Below are 17,900 nucleotides of genomic sequence, written 5' to 3' on the forward strand. Positions count from 1 at the left end.
CCCCCTCTCTTTTGATTTGATTTACAAATTTTATATTTGTGATACTATTAATTTTAAATAAACATATTTTTTAAAAAATATTCTGTTAATTAAGGGATAAAGGACAAGGACCTTGCAGCTATGTGTGAGGTTTATTTAAGCATTTTTATTTTTTATATTTCCAAATTCACATTTTTTTTCTAATGGATTCTTCTTCTTAAGCAACCACTTCAAGTAAAAGCATTATGTTTGTTGCACGGTGGTCCAAAATCAAGCTATTCTACGCTTCCCCCTCTTGTGCAACCCCCATCTTGCACATGAAGAGGTGTTTAGTACTAGGTACAGGAGAGTCCTAAACATACATGAACCAACTTTGCCTAAAAGCTTAGGCTATTAGATCTTGAAAACCATAACTCATATTTTTTGTGCCAAGCAAACTCAATAATGGAAATTCTTAATAATCTCCCCCTCAGTTGTTAGTTTTAAATAGTTCACCTTGAACAGAAGCCATTCTTAATTCATGCAACTAATTAGGAGCCATTACCCAAACTTGGGAATGGCCGTTATCTTGGAAGTCCATTCATATATGACATTAGCATATGTAAAATCTATTGCTCCTCTTCCATGAGGTTTACATCTTGAAGATCACATGCATAAACACTCAACCCACTCGAAATCATGGAATCTGATTTTGTTTTTTAGTATGGCTGTTTATGGTCAAGGTTGGGTCCGGCTGAGCTCAAATTTTCAACCAAACCGACTAAATCATTTGCAAAAAAAAAAATTCAAACCTAAGTTGAATCGTATTTGATTGGTTTGAATCAGTTTGATACTTGGGTGGATTGGGTTGGGTTGGCCGTTTAGTTTTTTTTTTTTTTCGTTTTTGTTTTTAAGAAGCAAATAAAATGGAAAAGTATAAATGAAATTGAAATTTGGTAGAACATATGGCAGTGACTTAAGGCTCTAGGCTAAAAATATGAAGTTTGAACTAGAGAGGGTTTATATGAGCAACCTTAGCCTCAGAGTAACAACCACAATATGTATCTTTTGGCCTTCTCTCTCTTTACCTCTTGTTGTTCCTTTTACTTTTTGGCCATTATATTCAGGTTGGATTGGGTACGATGGTCTACGCTCTCATCTCGTCATCAAACCCACATGTTTAGTTTGCTTGGAATTACAATCCCCAATCCGACTAGAACTTTTGAAACCATTAAGTGTTGGTGGTTTGGATTAGGTTGGGTTGGGTTGGCTGGTTCTATGAACACTATGAACACCCCTACTTTTTAGCACACATAGAGTCATTGCATGGGCTTGATATATATGTATGAGCACTAACTTGAGCCAAAAACTTAAGCCGTTAGTTCTTGGGCTCATCCATGTAAATAAGCAAGTCATCATTAACTCAATTTTTGGATGTGGGACAAACTCGCAAGTAGAAATCTCAACAATATAAACATATTTGAACTGATGCATAAGCACAAACAAAGTACACTATGTAAATGCATGAAATTGTTGTTTTTCCCTAGGTTATGACATTGGCTGACATTGAATGTGCATGTACATAGTTATGAACAAATTATTAATCATCTTATATTTGTACCCTTTTTGGAGGTCACATCAATGAGACACATCTCCAGAATTGGTCATAGAGAGGCAGTCTTCCTACTGATTCTAGCCCTAAGATGTCGTAGAGATTAGAGTGTCTTGGCTTGATGAGCTTGAATTAGGGTTTGTTAAAGAGCGTTCTAGAACCCGTAACCTTTCTTTTAGGGTATTCAAATGTCTACCACATGTCGTTTGCCACAAGTGCCCCTTTTTCTTGTATCTCACCTTGTCCATGTGTCATCATCCCATCAGAGACGCAATTTATCTTTGGATGAGATTTGACACATGAAATTCTCTCATTGGAGGATGAAAACCCAACATGCTTGCCTCTTTTAGCTATGTTGTACCTCCCCACCTCTCTCAGTCTCTCTTTCTCTCTCTCACTAACAGACACACACATGCGAAAAAATTATCTTAAATTTGGAATCTATCTGGTTTGAGGATTCTCTTAAGCCATTTGAATACTTCCGTTGGTCATCCCTCACGCTTTAGCTTCCTAGGGATTGGTTGGTTATGTACACACAATAATTGATAGAACAAAAGCAAAAGCACAAATAGAAAGACTTTGAGCTAGTGCCTACTGAAACCAAACGTCTAATACTATGTTGAGCAATCACACTTCAAAGATATTAGGTGGTGTATCAAGCTCATTCAACAGTTTTTAAGCTCGCAAATGTTCTAGGGAGTGATCACATTGGATCTGTAGTATTGATCATATAATTGCATCTACTTGTGCTTTTCACCATTTCTTTGAATTTCTTTGGCATATCTTCTTGTGTTTTTTTTTTGGTATAGAAACATTAATTTAGTCTTTTTTTTTGTTGAACATATATTCAATATCTTTCTAATTATTTATATTTGTTAATTTGAATGTAGCGGCAATATCAAACCCATATGCGTCAAACAGATTGTACAGGAATCCAAAATTCAAAAATGCTGGAAAGTTCCTAAAATTGTCAGAGTTTTTGGCCTTAGCAAGAAACACATCAGCTCCTTCTGGTGTTTTGATTGGCATAGAGGTGAGTTTCTCTCTTTATATATATGCGTGTGCGCGCACGCGTGCGTGGTATGTGCTTTGGATCGTGTGCATGTCAATGTAGCATTTTTCGTTTAGAAACGTTGTGGTGTTAGATTCTGTAAACATGTAATGGTTTTATACTTCTGCTATTAATGATTTAGCCTTGCAATTGGATAGCTTTGTGTGGCCTTATTATTATCGTGGTAGAGGCCTGGGGTAGGTATATGAATCCATAATTATTCAATTGTTGTGCAAAGTGGTTGAATGTCAATGGGCAGCGGAAACCAACAAATTGTTTCAGATCAAGCAATACAACAACTAACGATGAATAATACGGAAACAATCAATCACATAGATGATAAAGGAAAGCAAATAATCAATGACACAAGAATTTATGTGGTTCGGCAATGTGCTTACGTCCATGGGAGCAAGCAGCTGATTTTCACTATCAATTTGTCAAAAGCTACAATCAAGGGTTACAATATTGTTTATATACTAACCCTATGCGTACAGAAGACTTAGAAAGTCCCTAAATTACCCCCGTAGTAATCCCTAGAGGAAAATCCTTTGAAATCCCCAATCTATTGATCTTCCTAATTCAAATCCCGTAAACAACGCCGAACAATACTATTAACGGTTTGCTGAAACCGTCGACGATTTAATGCAGAGATTGAAGTAACCAGACTGAAACCGTTGACAATTTTAGGCAAATCGTCAACGGTTTCTTCCTTTCAGCCCAGCTCCTTGTTCTTGCTTCACCCTGCTTTTCCTGAGCACGTATTCCACTCGATATGAACCACATACTCCAACAATCTCTACCTTGGCAAATATTCACCCCTTAGGATAAATACGAAAGCATAACTCGCAGCTACACCTAGGACAGTAGATTGGGACGCCTCCCATCTAGCACTTGGAGACATCAATCAAGTCCAAGCAATGTTTGAACTTGTCCGTTATAACAGACTTTGTCAACATATCAGCTGCATTCTCAGATGTGTGAACTTTCTCAAGTAGTAGTTCATTGGAAGCAACCAGTTCCCTGATCCTGTGAAACTGCACATCTATGTGCTTTGTCCTCGCATGATACATCTGGTTCTTCGCCAAATAGATGACACTTTGACTATCACAATGCAGCTGAACTCCTCCTTGCTGGATACCTAGTTCTTTGACCAATTTTGTAAGCCACAACGCTTCCTTAGCAGTTTCGGCTACTGCCATATACTTCGATTTAGTTGCTGATAATGCAACTAGAGACTGCACCATGGACCTCCAACATATAGGGCCCTCCCACAAGGGTAATCACATACCCTGTTGTAGACCTCCTATAATCCAGATTCCCTACATTGTTTGCATCCACAAATCCCACAACTGATGGATCACTCTGTTGCCTACCAAACATGATGTTATAGTTTGTTTACCCCCCTCAAGTATTTGAGAATCCACTTGACTGCATCCCAATGCCATCGACCCGGATTCGAAAAGAACTTGCTCACCACACTGATAGCTTATGCCAGGTACGGTTTTGTACATACCATAACATACATTTGACACCCCACTGCACTGGCAGAGGGGACTTTTGACATGTCACTAATGTCATCATCCGTCTTTGGGCACTGGGCGGTAGACATCCTAAAATGATTCGCTAATGGTGTACTCACCGGTTTAGCATTAGCCATGCTAAACCTCTCCCACACCTTCTCTACATAGCTGCCCTGAGATAACCACAATCTCCCTATAGTTCTGTCCCTGCGAATCTCCATCCCAAGAATCTTCTTAGCCGCACCCAAGTACTTCATGTCAAACTCTTTACTCAACATAGTCTTCAACTGATTTACCTCAGTCATATTCCTAGCAGCAATCAACATGTCGTCAACATAAAGCAACAGAAAAATGAAAGAACCATCCTCAAGACTTTTCACATACACGCAACAATCATGCTCACACCTCCTGTAGCCAATCTGGATCATGTAGGAGTTAAACCACTTGTACCACTGCCTCGGAGACTGCTTCAGCCTGTAAAGTGACTTCCTCAGTTTACAGACCAAGTGCTCCTGTCTGGGCTGATTGAACCCTTGTAGTTATACCCTGTAAATCAACTCCTCTAGATCACCATAGAGGAATGTTGTCTTTACATCCATATGCTCCAACTGCATATCATAATGTGCCACCAATCCCAACACTACCCTAATGGAAGTGTGTTTGACTATAGGGGACAAGATTTCATCGTAATCAACTCCTTTCCTCTATAAGTAACCCTTTGCTACTAACCAAGCCTTGAAATTCTCTTTCTTTTTCTGAAACCACTTCTTTCTTCTTGTACACCCACTTGCATCCTATCGCGCTCTTCCCCTTGGGAAGCTCCACCAACTCTGACGTCTAGTTCTTATGCAATGATTCCATCACTTCCACTATAGCGCCCATCCATCTACTTTTTTCCTGATTGTGCACCGCCTCCTAAAAAGTAGTAGGATCCCTGCTACTAGTTATAAGTGCATAAGACACAAAATCATCAAAATTGTACCTAGGCATTGACACTGATAGTGCGTCTGGGTCTGTCTACAGCTATATTACGATGCTACTGCTGGTCTCTTGAGCTAGAACTCCCTGCACTCTGAACAATGTCATCTGTACCTTGAGTCTTTAAATCCACCTGCACCACAATATAAAATACCTCTCCCAGGTGCACCTTTGAGATATCTAAAATGTGAATTATTGCGTCCCCATGACTTGTCCTCGAAGAATCTAGAAATGAACTCACAACACCTGTTGCATAAGATATATTCAGTCGAGTGACTATGAGATAATTCAACTTTCCAACAAATCTCCAGTATTTTCTAGGACTAGGCAGCAAATCACCCATATCCGATACCAACTTGTTGCTAGGATCCATTAAGTGTATCAACCGGTTTAGATCCCAACAATCCAATTTCATCTAACAGATCAAGAACATACTTCCTTTGTTACAAAACAGTTCCCATACAAAATCTAGATACTTCTATACCCAAGAAGTATTTGAACGGTCCCAAATATTTGGTTTGAAATTTAGTTTGTAGAAAAAGTTTGAGATTGAATACCTTTATCATCATTACTTGTAATAACAATATCATCCAAATAAACAACAAGAAGGATCCTACCTGATGAAAACGTATGATGAAAAAATAGGGAACGATTCACTGTACACTGTTGAAGACTAAACTCAAGTAATACAACACTAAAATGAATTTTTTAACCATACTCTGAGAGAATTTTAACCATATAGAGTCTTCTTGAGCTGACATACTAATCCGGACTCCCCTTGAGCAACAAATTCAGGTGGTTGCTCCATGTAAACCTCATCCTCAATGTTACCATGCAAGAAGGCATTCTCCACATCTAACTGATGCAAGAGCCAATGACAAGTAGTAGCCAAGGAAATTAACAGACATATTGATGTAAGTTTGGCAACCAGAGAAAAAATATCAAAATAATCTAGACCATACACCTGAGTATATCCCTTAGCAACAAGACGTGCCTCTAGATGAGCCACAGAACCATCAGGGTTGACTTTCACAGTGTAAACCCAGCAACAACCAACCACAAACTTGCCAGGAGGAAGAGGTACCAAGTCTCAAGTGCCATTGTCATGTAAAGCATTCATCTCTTCAACCATAGCATTCCTCCACCTAGGGTGGGCTAAGACTTTCAAAACAGATTTAGGAAGGGTAGTAGATGATAAAAGCAGTAACAAAAAAAATAATAGAAGGATGATGAAAAGTCATAATAAACATAGTTGGAAATGTGATGTTGAGTACATTTGCATTTATCTTTCCAAACAGTAATGAGAGGATCAACATCATAGGGAGTATGATCATTAGACGAGGAAACCAAAGGCGTGGTAGTAGAAGCAAGAGGGGACTCTCTTCCTTGGACCTGCGTTGTGAATACACTTGCAAATTAGGATGATCAAGACGATGAGAAGGATTCGAGCTACATGGAGACTCAAATGGTTGGTTGGGCAAGGACAACAAAGTAAAATATGGAAGATTAGGCGAAGGAAGAAAGTTAGTTGAGAAAGAGAATGGAGTAGGGAATTTTACCACCAAAAATAGAAGATGGCATCATGTTGATAAGATAGCAAGAAGTAAGTACAACATTACTCCAAAACACTTTAGTTACATGCATTTGATAAAGTAAGGTGCGAGTGATTTCAAGAAGTCTATTTTCCCTCTCAGCAACCCATTTTGTTGAGAAGTGTGGACACAGGATGATTGATGGAACTGAGTCATATAAGTAGTGAATTGTGCCCTGAAATACTCTTTATCATTGTCACTTTGAAGTATTCAAACTGGCAAACCAAATCAAGTCTTTATTTTAGAACAAAAGGCAAAAAAATACATAAAATAACTCGAAATGTTCTTTTATTAAATGTAATCAAGTCATTCTTGAATAATCATCCGTATCAAAAACCCAACTTGGACACAAGTCTAATGGGACCCTAAACATCATAATAAACTAACATAAGGGGCTTGTAGCCAGTTTAGTGACTCAGGAAGCGAAAGGGATACGATGGTGTTTTCCCAACTGACAAGACTCACAATCAAGACTAGACACAGAACTTAAACAAGGAGCAGGATAGTTTAACTTCATAGTGAAGGATGACTAAGACGACAATGAATTTGGAAAGGTGTGGCAGCAATAGTGCAAGTGGCAGAAGGAGATAGCGGCTCAAAGTGATAAAGTCCACCAGCTTCACACCCTTTGCCAATCATCTTCCTTGTATTAAAATCCTGTATAACCACAAAATCAAGGAAGAATGTCGTTGAACAATTCATGGATTTTGTAGTCTTGCGAACAGACATATGATTGAAAGGAAATTGGGGAATATACAAAATTGAAGGAAAAGAAATAGAAGAAGTGGGATTTGATTGCAATGGTGGATCCGTTAGCAAGAGTAACACAAGGTAAATTTGCAGGATTTTTGAAGAGTGGAGAAGAAGCTAGGTACACCTATGATATGATCAGCAGCAGCGGAGTCTATGACCCAAGGACTAGGACGAGAAGTACTAGAAGACAAACACACTGTGGGATTACCTGTTGGGGCAAAAGATGCAATGGGAAGACAAGCTTGTAGTGACGCTTGATTCTACTGGAATTTGGAATACTCTTCCTCTGTCATGAGTAAATTGCTCCCCACTTCGACCCAAAGGTGAGAAGTTGGTGTTGGATGCGTTGGCTGCCCCCAAAGGTGTGAATTCGGTGGTGGCTGCACTAGCAACATGTGAAGGTCTACCGTGGAGATCCTAACATTGCTCAATAGTATGATTACTTTTTCCACAATGAGTGCACTTGCGAGGAGTACCTCTACCTCACCCGTCTCTACCACCACAACTACTCGAACCACCTCGATAGTTTTTGTGGTTGTTTGATTGAGAGCTAGAATCACCTTGTGTAGCAAAGGTTGTCCTTTTAGAGCTAGATGCAAGAGCAAGGGAATGCGTGCTGGAGGAAGGACGAAAGACACAAGAAACGTTGGAAAATGATGGCAGTTTGGCACTACTAAGTATGTGGGATTGGATTGCCTCAAACTTGGGTCTCAAGCCCGTTAGAACCCGAAGGGCTGTCATCTGCTCTCTCTACTTCTACATCTCACTAATGTCGGTAGTTATAGGTTGCACGACACTAAGTTCCTTATGAATACTCCTATCTCCTTGTAATTGAAAGTACTCTTGGGATGAATCATACATATGTGTGATGTTACTAGAGTATAGAAGTTTGACATAATCCCAAATCTCCTTGCATGTTTCTAGATGCATACACATCCGTGCAATATGTTGCTCCATCGAATTCCATAAGATAGAAACAATCAAGGCATCTTCTTGAATCCACATGTCTTTTCTCTTCTTTTCAGAAGGATCAGATTGGATCAAGTGGTCAGATTTTCCTAATCCTGCTAAATAAACCTAAACATCTGCGGACCAGTTTACATAATTCTTTCTATCCAACTTTTGAGTCGTTATCTGTGACAGCAATGCAGGAAACAAATTTTTGGGATTCATAGACTCTATCCCAACACTCACGAACTTGCAGCCACACCAATGTCAAACAAGAACAATGAAAACTAATCGGGACAATCACAAACTATGTGAAGCACCAACACAACCACGGACGAGGTGAACGACTCATTGACGATATAGCCCTGCCACAGCCAGACAACTGGACACACGAACACTGCCACTGTTGCATGGGGCCTTTTCCAGCAATCGGGCTTTGTGGGGTTAGGCTTCAGAGGGTTCTGTCTTTGACTCTTTGGGTATATGGCTGGTTTGTGAAATAATGAGGGGTGGAGGTGGATCTGAGAAGAAAAGCGACGGGAATGGTTTTTCTGACGATGACCAAGTATAATAGGGTTTAGGTTGGATCACGCTCTGATATCATTTTGAGATTTTGATTAAAATGAATGACCAAACCTGAAGATGGGTCTCGCCCTCTATTTATAATACAAATTAAATACATTCTAATGACAATAATGCCCTTACTCTTACTAATTAACATACTAACACACTTAATAATAATAATAATAATACTAAAAGACATAAATAACCTCTAACATCTTTTAGTTGCTTACACTTGTATTCTTATTCAGTTATCTATTCAGTTATGTTGGTGAATATCAACATAGGTGCATGTGAGAATATATATTTTTAATTCGAACTGCGCCCTCATCGTAACGTATCTTAGATTTTTGAGAATCTATTTGTATTCCTATGCTCGCATCCTGATTCATATCCATGTTCCATAGATAATAATAGTTTTGAAATCCCAGTTGTCACCAGACTGATGTTCTTTTGCTTGGCACATATCCGTGACATGGTTGAGATGGTGACATGAACCACAGAAGAACCCTGCATTCGTATCACAGGCATGGGACGGCGTGACAGATTTCTTAGGGTTTTTTTACTGAATTTAATTTCTTCATTTTCATAGCCATTTTTTTTCGTTAAACTGCTGCTCTCTTTTTTTTTTGGGCCTATTATATGTTGATTGATGTGATGGAATTTGGCCTCATAATTGTTGATTGGGTCAGTGAAATGTGTCCCTCAACAAGGCCTGCGACTTATATGTAGTTGCTTGAGACAGTTTTCTCCACTTTGAACTTTTCTTCATAACTTTTTTTAGAGCGGTTTTTTCCCTTTAAACTTGTTCTGCCACATGTTCTGTTGCTGCAAATCCTCTTGTTCAGTCTAGTGGTGCACAAATACTTGCTTCCCTTCTTTATTTTGAATTTTCAGAACATAATGGCTACCCCATCTTTTGTTTCCAAGTCCATGCCCAGGAAGTACTTGGTTCACATTAAAATTAAGAAAGGGTGTGTGTTATTGCTGAAGCATCAGCTGAGAATGCTGACTTCATATCCATTTGTTTGAAGATGACCTTTTCTGTTTCTTCTTGTTTAGTATGCAGTCTACCTTGCAGAGGAGCAGGGATTAGATGTAACTGGTGCCGTCCTTAATGCCTTGAGAGATGCAGGCTATAACAATCAAACAGCTAAGAAAGTAATGGTTCAGTCCACTGACAGTTCTGTCCTCAAAAAATTCAAGGGGGAAAACAGTTATGAGCTTGTGTACAAAATTAATGCTAGTATTAGTGATGCTCTCGAGCCAGCCATTGAGGACATCAAGAAGTTCGCTAATTCTGTTGTCATCAGCAAGAGCTCCGTCTTTCCTGAAAATCAGGCCTTCCTTACTGGTGTCACAAAAGTTGTGCCAAAACTACACTCAAATAATCTCCTGGTCTATGTAGAACTCTTCAGCAATGAGTTTGCATCTCAAGCATGGGACTTCTTTTCAGATGCGGTTGTGGAGATCAACTCATTTGTCATGGAAATGAAAATTGATGGTGTCATCACAGACTTTCCTCAGACAGCTGCTTCATACAAGAGTAAGTTCCCCCTTGTGATTAAATTGTTGAAAATAATTGAGAATTCTCTCTCCCCCCCGAAACAGGTGAGGGATTTTATATGCCGTAACATTTTCCTTTGGGAGGCTCATGGTTTTATTGATTAGTTTTGACCTGAGTGTTTTGAATACTTATCCTAACAGTAAATAATTTTGGGAAACATGAACAATGGTAACAGTGTTGTGGATAATATATTACTCAGGGTGCGTAATAAATTACATGGTCCAACACATGTATATGTATAGGAACATATGTAAATCAATATATCAGCTGATGCTTCCTTTGAGGAAAACTCGAAATCAGATTATCTGTTCAACTGACGTAATATTCATATTTGGGTCAGCGAATGATGTTTTTGGTGCAATGCAGGGAATAAGTGTTTGAAGGGCAGTGTTCTACCACCTTATATGAGCCCTGTCGAACCTGGCAGTCTCCTGCAAATAATTGCCCCTCAGGCCTTGCCACCAGCTGAGGCTCCTTTCCCGACCCTGATGGTTTCTAATGTCTCGGAGCCACCTTTGCCCTCAGTTTCAGCAAAAGCCCCTGCATCCGGCCCTAATGGGTCTGCGGCCACAGCTCCAGTCTCCCCCAGTGGCCAGCCCAAAATTGCCTCGGGCTTCTTGCTTTCAAGTCTGGCCCTGCTGGTGACAACTGCCTCACTATTCTGAGACAGTGGCAGGTCGTGTGTACCATGTTTTGAGGAAAAAACTTGTTTCATCACATTAAAACCAGTACAAGCATTTTTCACAAAGCGAAGCATTTCTTGATTTGTTGGAACTCATTCAACATATTTTGGATGTTGCATCACTTTGTGAAGAAATCTTTGGCAGGGGTGGGGTTTTTTTGTGATGAGTGGCAGAATTCTATTTTGTCATTTCATTGGATTTCCACATGGTTGGTTTGGTTCAGGTTCTCGGTTTTGCGGCATTGTTTCTAATTGGTCAAATTTTTTTCCACTAAAACCCATGTAATTGTTTGTTTCCTGTCCTTCAAATTCTAGTGTTGTGGCTATGTTCATTCTTCCCCATGTATTTAAAGAGAGGTACTCAGAATTTGTAGGCAAACGGTGGATTCTGGTTTTTTTGGTGTAGCATTATTTTTCATCGCTGTAAGTTCTGCTGTCCATTGAATCGGTTTATTTATTTATTGTTATTATTATTATTATTTCACTAAATGGGTTTTATCGTTATTGTTTTTTATGCTGTTTTAGCCCCTTCACGGGCAGATATAGTACAAATCTACCTCCCCTCTCCCCCCACCCAAACTCCCAAATCTGATTTCTTTGTAGGGATCGAAATCCCATCTGAATCATATAACCGTATTGGTCTGTTTCTGTTTTTGTTTTTGTGTTTTTCCTCTTATTTTCTCTAGATCTAACCACGTCTTATTATTATTATTAGTATTATTATTATTGAGTTCATTAGGCATTCACATTTGATTTGGACTACATAATGTGAAATATTTTATTTATTTGTATTGCCTTTTGAGATTCAAAGTCAACTTCCAATTCTATGACTATACCCTAAGGGGGTAGGGAATACAGCTGTTACTCAGAATGGCTCTGTTTAAGTTTTAATTTTTTATTTTCTATTTATTGGTCTTGACAAACAATAGAGGCTATAGAGCCTTTGAGCGAGGCGGCGTCCGTTTTCTTTTTCAACTTTTACATGTTAGGTAAGAGGGGTATAGCAGCTCAAAAAATAAATCTTCTCACTATGTAGGATAATTAATTATTTAAAATAAAAAATATATAGTAATTAAATTCACAAAATCAGCTACACAATTATAAAGAGAACGTCAAGATTTATGTGAAAATTTTTTTAGTATGAAGGGGATAATTACAGGATTGAAATTCACTTTCAATCTTTTACTATTTTAAAATAGTAGGTTATAATTGATGTCCCTTAGTTAAAATTATAGGCATATATCAATAATAATTATTAAGAATGATGTTGGGGAAATAACGATTGTGCAATGCTGCAATCACGATGAACAATATGAAAGCATACACAGATAACAAAAGCAAGAAATTCAATACACGGAATTTGCGTGGTTTGGTAATGTGCCTTACTCCACGAGAGCAAGCGACGGATGAAATTCACTATTACCAAAATCGGGGTTGTAACATTATATTTATGCTAACTCTAAATGTACAAAGGATTAGAAAATTCCCTAAATATTTTTGTATCAATTCCCGGAGGATTTGCCTTCGTATTCCCAATCCATTGATCTTTTTAGTTCAAATTTCAAAAAGCAGTGCCGAACAAAATTGTCAACGGTTTTCTTCCTAATTAGCTTCTACCTGAAACCGTCGATGGACTATGCAAATCGTCGTCGATTTTCTTCCTGATTTGGCTTCTGCCTAAAACCGTCAATGTGATCGTCGACGTACCATGCAAATCGTTGACGATTTTTTTCAGATCACCTTCCATATTTTCATCAGCTTGCTTTCCCTTTACACGTGTTCCACTTAATATGAGCAACATAATTCAATAGAAAATTACAAATTCTTCTCATAGAAAAATAATGAGTCATTCCCATCAAGGTAAAATCAAATTTGAATGAGAAATGAATATTTCTCACTCAAAAAAGGTTGTTATCAAAGTCACAAAATCAAAAGCTACAAAGCTGCACATGACAATTAGACCGACCAAAATGAAGAAGGATGAGTCACGAATAACTTGTCAAAATGAAGAAGGATGAACCACAAATAACTTGTCAAAATTTCAGATCACGAATAACTGGTCAAAATTTCAGCTCAATTGGACGATAAATCACCATCCGTTCGTAAAGATCAAGCTGATTGTACAGAAACTTTCAATCTTGAAATTTTAACAAACAATTTTCTACTCTCCCTCACTCTTTTCTTAGCTGACCCAAGGATACACGAAACTTCCTCTCTTTGTAGCAATAGCTTCCCAAATCAAGTGTTTTTGCTTCTTCAAAGATGACCCACCATTTTTCAAAGAAAGTTACAACCAACTAATTAATGAATCATTCAATTCCAAGATAACAAGTGGAATACCACTAAACACAAAGGTTTTTACTTTCACTTGGACATAGATTCCATTTGGGCATTAACCAAGACTCCCAAGAGATCATTTTATACATGTCGGTCATCCTTCACATAGGAGGAAAACCCAAAAACATATACATGTATATATATATATATATATATATATATATATATATATATATATATATGATTTCTCAAGATTTCGGTTTGTGATTTTGAATATAAAAATTTTGCATTCATTAGTGAAAAATGTTTCTAAGAACAAGATTTCTCACTTTGGAGTTGAAAATCGCATGCTAGATAGCAAGAGAATTTGTGTGGAGAAAGTTCATGGTGTGAATCACGACCCAAACTGGCTGAGGAAGGAAAAGGTGATCATTAGGAAGCCGACATTGATTATTAAACTGGTGGTTCTTTTTTTTGAGCGTTGCATCATGCTCAACGAGAAGTCTTTCCGTGGAGCAGTTGTGTGTGTATGCGTCTGCTGAACCACTTGGAAAAAAGAACGATAAAAAGTGGACTATAGTTTCTCCGTGGAGGAAGAAGAATGGTAGGAATAAAAAATGAGTGCCGCTAATTCAGGTAGGAATAATCATTTGTTTAACTAAAGGGTGCATTGTTGATTCCGGTCTGTCGGTTTTTGTGCGGGTTGCGGGCATAGCAGCTGTTAAGGATATTGAGGATTCCTACCTTAATTCTAGGATGATATTATGTATATACTTTCGTTTTGTCTATCCTTTAATTAATAAAAAATTGATATATAATTATCCCATATAATCTTTAACTTAATATAAATACACAACACTCACCACTTCAAAAGTGTGATGATTTTCAAACCTTCTCATGATATTAGAGACTAAACGATCCACCGTAATTTTTTATTAGGCGCTGCTACTGCAACCTCACCTGTCTCCCCCCTCACAACCCTAATCTCTTTCTCCTGTACACCTAGTGCCGTTGTAGGAACCCGAACCAATAAAAGAAAAATAAAAGAAAAGAGAAAAGAGAAAGAAAAAGAAAAGAAAGGAAATAGTTTAGTACAACACCAAACTATCGACGGTTTTGTAGGACTCATGAAAACCGTCAACGGTTTTAGTCAGAAGGTTTGGTTTAAGATCAAACCGTCGACAATTTTAGAAATCTCAGGAAAATCGTCGATGGATTTAACTACCGGGAGATTTTGAGGAGGATTTTTGATTTGGTAAGTGGCTAAATCGTCGACGGTTTCAAGAAAACCGTCAATGATTTCCTCTGGGCCAGCTTACCTATAAATAAGTGTAAGCTCATTTTATTTAGAAAAATAATCTCTCTCTCTCTCTCTCTCTCTCTCCCCTAGGGTTTTAGAATGTTCTCTCTCTAAAGCTGTCCCGGGTCTCCCTCGTACTCTCCGATCCTCTTTCCCTCCTCTCGGCTTGCCGGTTTCCCTTTCCTTGGCAAGTTTAAGGAAAAGTTAGGATTCATTTCAGAGAACGTGGTAGGCAGATTTTCAGAAACATGTAAGGGGAATAGATTATATCAGATTATTTTCTAAATTAAATCGATTAAATTGAGAATATGGATATAGAAATACTATATATGATTTTCTGAATTATTCAGGCACATGGAAATGATGGGTTTTGTGTTATTATATATATTTACTTGGGGAAAACCAAAATGAGTAGGTTGATCGTCTTTGTTTCCTAAAAATTATGTATATTGAAATAAATAAATGGTAGAGATGATCAGACCTAGTTTTCACCAAAATATATTTTCCTCGGGCTATTTATTATGTTATGAAATATCATTCAAATCGGGTGGCATGAGAATGTTATGGTTTTTGCATAATCGAACCTTATGCTTTTGATATGACGGCTGAATACTGGGGTCGATATGACAGTTGTATGTCGGGTTTTGATATGATGGTCAAATGTCGAGGTTGATATGACATCTATATGCAGGGTTTTGATATGACGATTAAATGCTGGGATTGATATGACGAATGAATGCCAGGTTTTGATAGGACATGTTTTATACTAAATTACGAAAGTGAGATTATATTATAGTTTTTATTACTTACGAGTTACGTCACCTCGTCTACGAGTTCAAGAAGGGAGTTCGTCGACGAACACCTATGTAACGCCCCAAGCCTCTACGTGGGCCCAGAGTGTTACTAACTCATTCATTTACCTGATAATCCATATACTAAAATCATGTACGCAGCGGAAAACATAAATATAATCCCCACAAATGTAATACCATAGTATACTATTCCTATCCATAATCCAAATTAACTATTCATCACCTGTAAGCACATATATACATGTCTCCAAAACATAATCCTCAAATAAGAGTATTACTAACCATCGATATCTTAGAAAACTTAAAACATAGGACATAAAACATAAATTTATACATCTCAAAATTAACATAAAAATATACCATTTTCTCTTTTTATTTCCCAAAAAATGTTATAAAACCACGAGCTCTCTAAGCTCGATCTCGAGGAAATCCTGAAAAGATAAATTCATATTCGGATGAGACACATCTCAGTAAGGGAAGAAACAATATATTAAAGTAGTTTGTGGCTAAAATGAGTTTATATAACAACATAATATTTAACATTTGAATATCGTTTAACATAATTTCTACAATCATTCTCTGAGTATAACCAAACACATGCAAAAGATTTAACCCACAAGATTATCCAAGGATAGAGGTGATTACCCGCTCATACAAGTAGCACCCCTCTGCTCTGATACTTAGGCAACCCTAGGGTCGTTACTAAAGCATACTAGAGCACTCACCTTACTCAGTAAGCTCTCAAGTATTAGATTGATCTCGTACTCATACAATTCAAACAAAGGTTTACTAGTGAAGGCAACAAGGATAGGGAAATCTACCCGCCCATACACCTCTCTGCCCTAATACGTTATGCAGCTTACTGTTACATCTGATATTGGTAGCGCACTCGCCTTTCTCAACAAGCTCTCGGGTGAAGAGTATGCCCCGCCCCAAACGTAACATGTTCTACTAGCATAAATATTGATAATACCATAATACATTATTTTGTTTGCCATTATTCTACATTTCTCAACTGTTCACGTTTTCATCTTTTACTTTTCATTTTATTTCACTTTAAATGGCTTTTTCCCATTTTACATTGTTCACATTTCACATTTCACATTTCATTTTCGTTTCATTCATTTCTATTTTCATTTCATTTCATTTCATACCCAGCATCTTTCGGTTGTTTTACCCAACATCTTTGAACTGTTTTATCCAGCATTTTTCAACTATTTTACCCAACATCTTTCAGCTATTTTACATGGTTGCATTAACACCCATATACAGCATATTTCATATAACATTTTCATACTCAGTTCATTTCTTATATATCATATATTTCATACATATAACATATTTCCACACAACATTCCTATTTACACATGTCACACTATTTAGCAATAAAATTCATATATATTTTCTATAAAATAAGCCAACCCACATTTAACATTCACATACTGGAAAAAATATCTTTAATTTCTTACATAATTATTCTGAAAAATATTTCACTTTCGTCAATTCAATTTCACATATGTGTATCTAATAAAATAGCCCTTGGCTCAGAAAGCATAATTTAATGGGTTGACATTTTAAACTCATACCGAAACATATACACACATATATATATATATATATATATATATATATATATATATCACAATTCATTTTCCATTAAATTCATAAAAATTTTGATTTAATTTATATATTTTTTCTTACCTGGTTTCTTGATTTACGCCAATAGGGATCCCGAAAAGATACCTGCGGCGCTCATCCAAGCCCTGAAATAAAAATTCTAGTTCTATTAAATTAGCCCTAAATAAAATAATATTTTAATATTTACTAGGATCATAAATTCCAAATAAATAATTATACCCTCAAATATAACCAATTTACCTAATTTCCCAAATCTCACTCTCGCTTTAGATTGGGGCCTAAAAAACTCTAATTGAAAATTTACTCATGCCAAAAAGACGACGATCACAACTAGGACCTCGTGGTGGTACCTGATCGTTGCTTTATCGGAAGATTTAAGGAGAAATTAAGGATTTAGAGGAAATATACCTTTTTCCAGGAGTGGTGCCTACGCCGTTCCCACGATAAATCTGCTCTAGTAGAAATGTCAGTCACGGAACTAGAAACCCAACAGTATCTTCCGTTTCCCGATCGGCCAAATATATAACGAGAAATTAAGAAGAGAGAGAAGGAGGAACGGAGGAGGCGATGCACTGAGAGAGAGGGCAGGAGCTCTCTCTCTCCAATTCCATATGCAAAGGAAGCTTTAGGTAAGCTTTCTTTTTTTTTCTT

At 37.5% G+C, this 17,900-nt stretch overlaps 1 protein-coding gene across 1 annotated transcript in view; it reads left to right on the plus strand.

The window, feature by feature from the left end:
* Positions 1 to 11,711, plus strand: part of LOC131144187 (glycerophosphodiester phosphodiesterase GDPDL4) — a 63,192-nt gene extending 51,481 nt beyond the window's left edge. The window contains exons 7-9 of the mRNA XM_058093057.1: positions 2,461 to 2,603; positions 10,036 to 10,519; positions 10,907 to 11,711. Of these exons, the coding sequence (XP_057949040.1) occupies positions 2,461 to 2,603; positions 10,036 to 10,519; positions 10,907 to 11,205 (926 nt within the window). The 3' untranslated portion in view covers positions 11,206 to 11,711. The remainder of the gene's footprint in view (positions 1 to 2,460; positions 2,604 to 10,035; positions 10,520 to 10,906) is intronic.
* The last annotated feature ends 6,189 nt before the right edge of the window (positions 11,712 to 17,900 follow it).

The sequence above is a fragment of the Malania oleifera genome, chromosome 1 (genome assembly GCF_029873635.1).
Source record: "Malania oleifera isolate guangnan ecotype guangnan chromosome 1, ASM2987363v1, whole genome shotgun sequence".
Taxonomy (NCBI): domain Eukaryota; kingdom Viridiplantae; phylum Streptophyta; class Magnoliopsida; order Santalales; family Ximeniaceae; genus Malania; species Malania oleifera.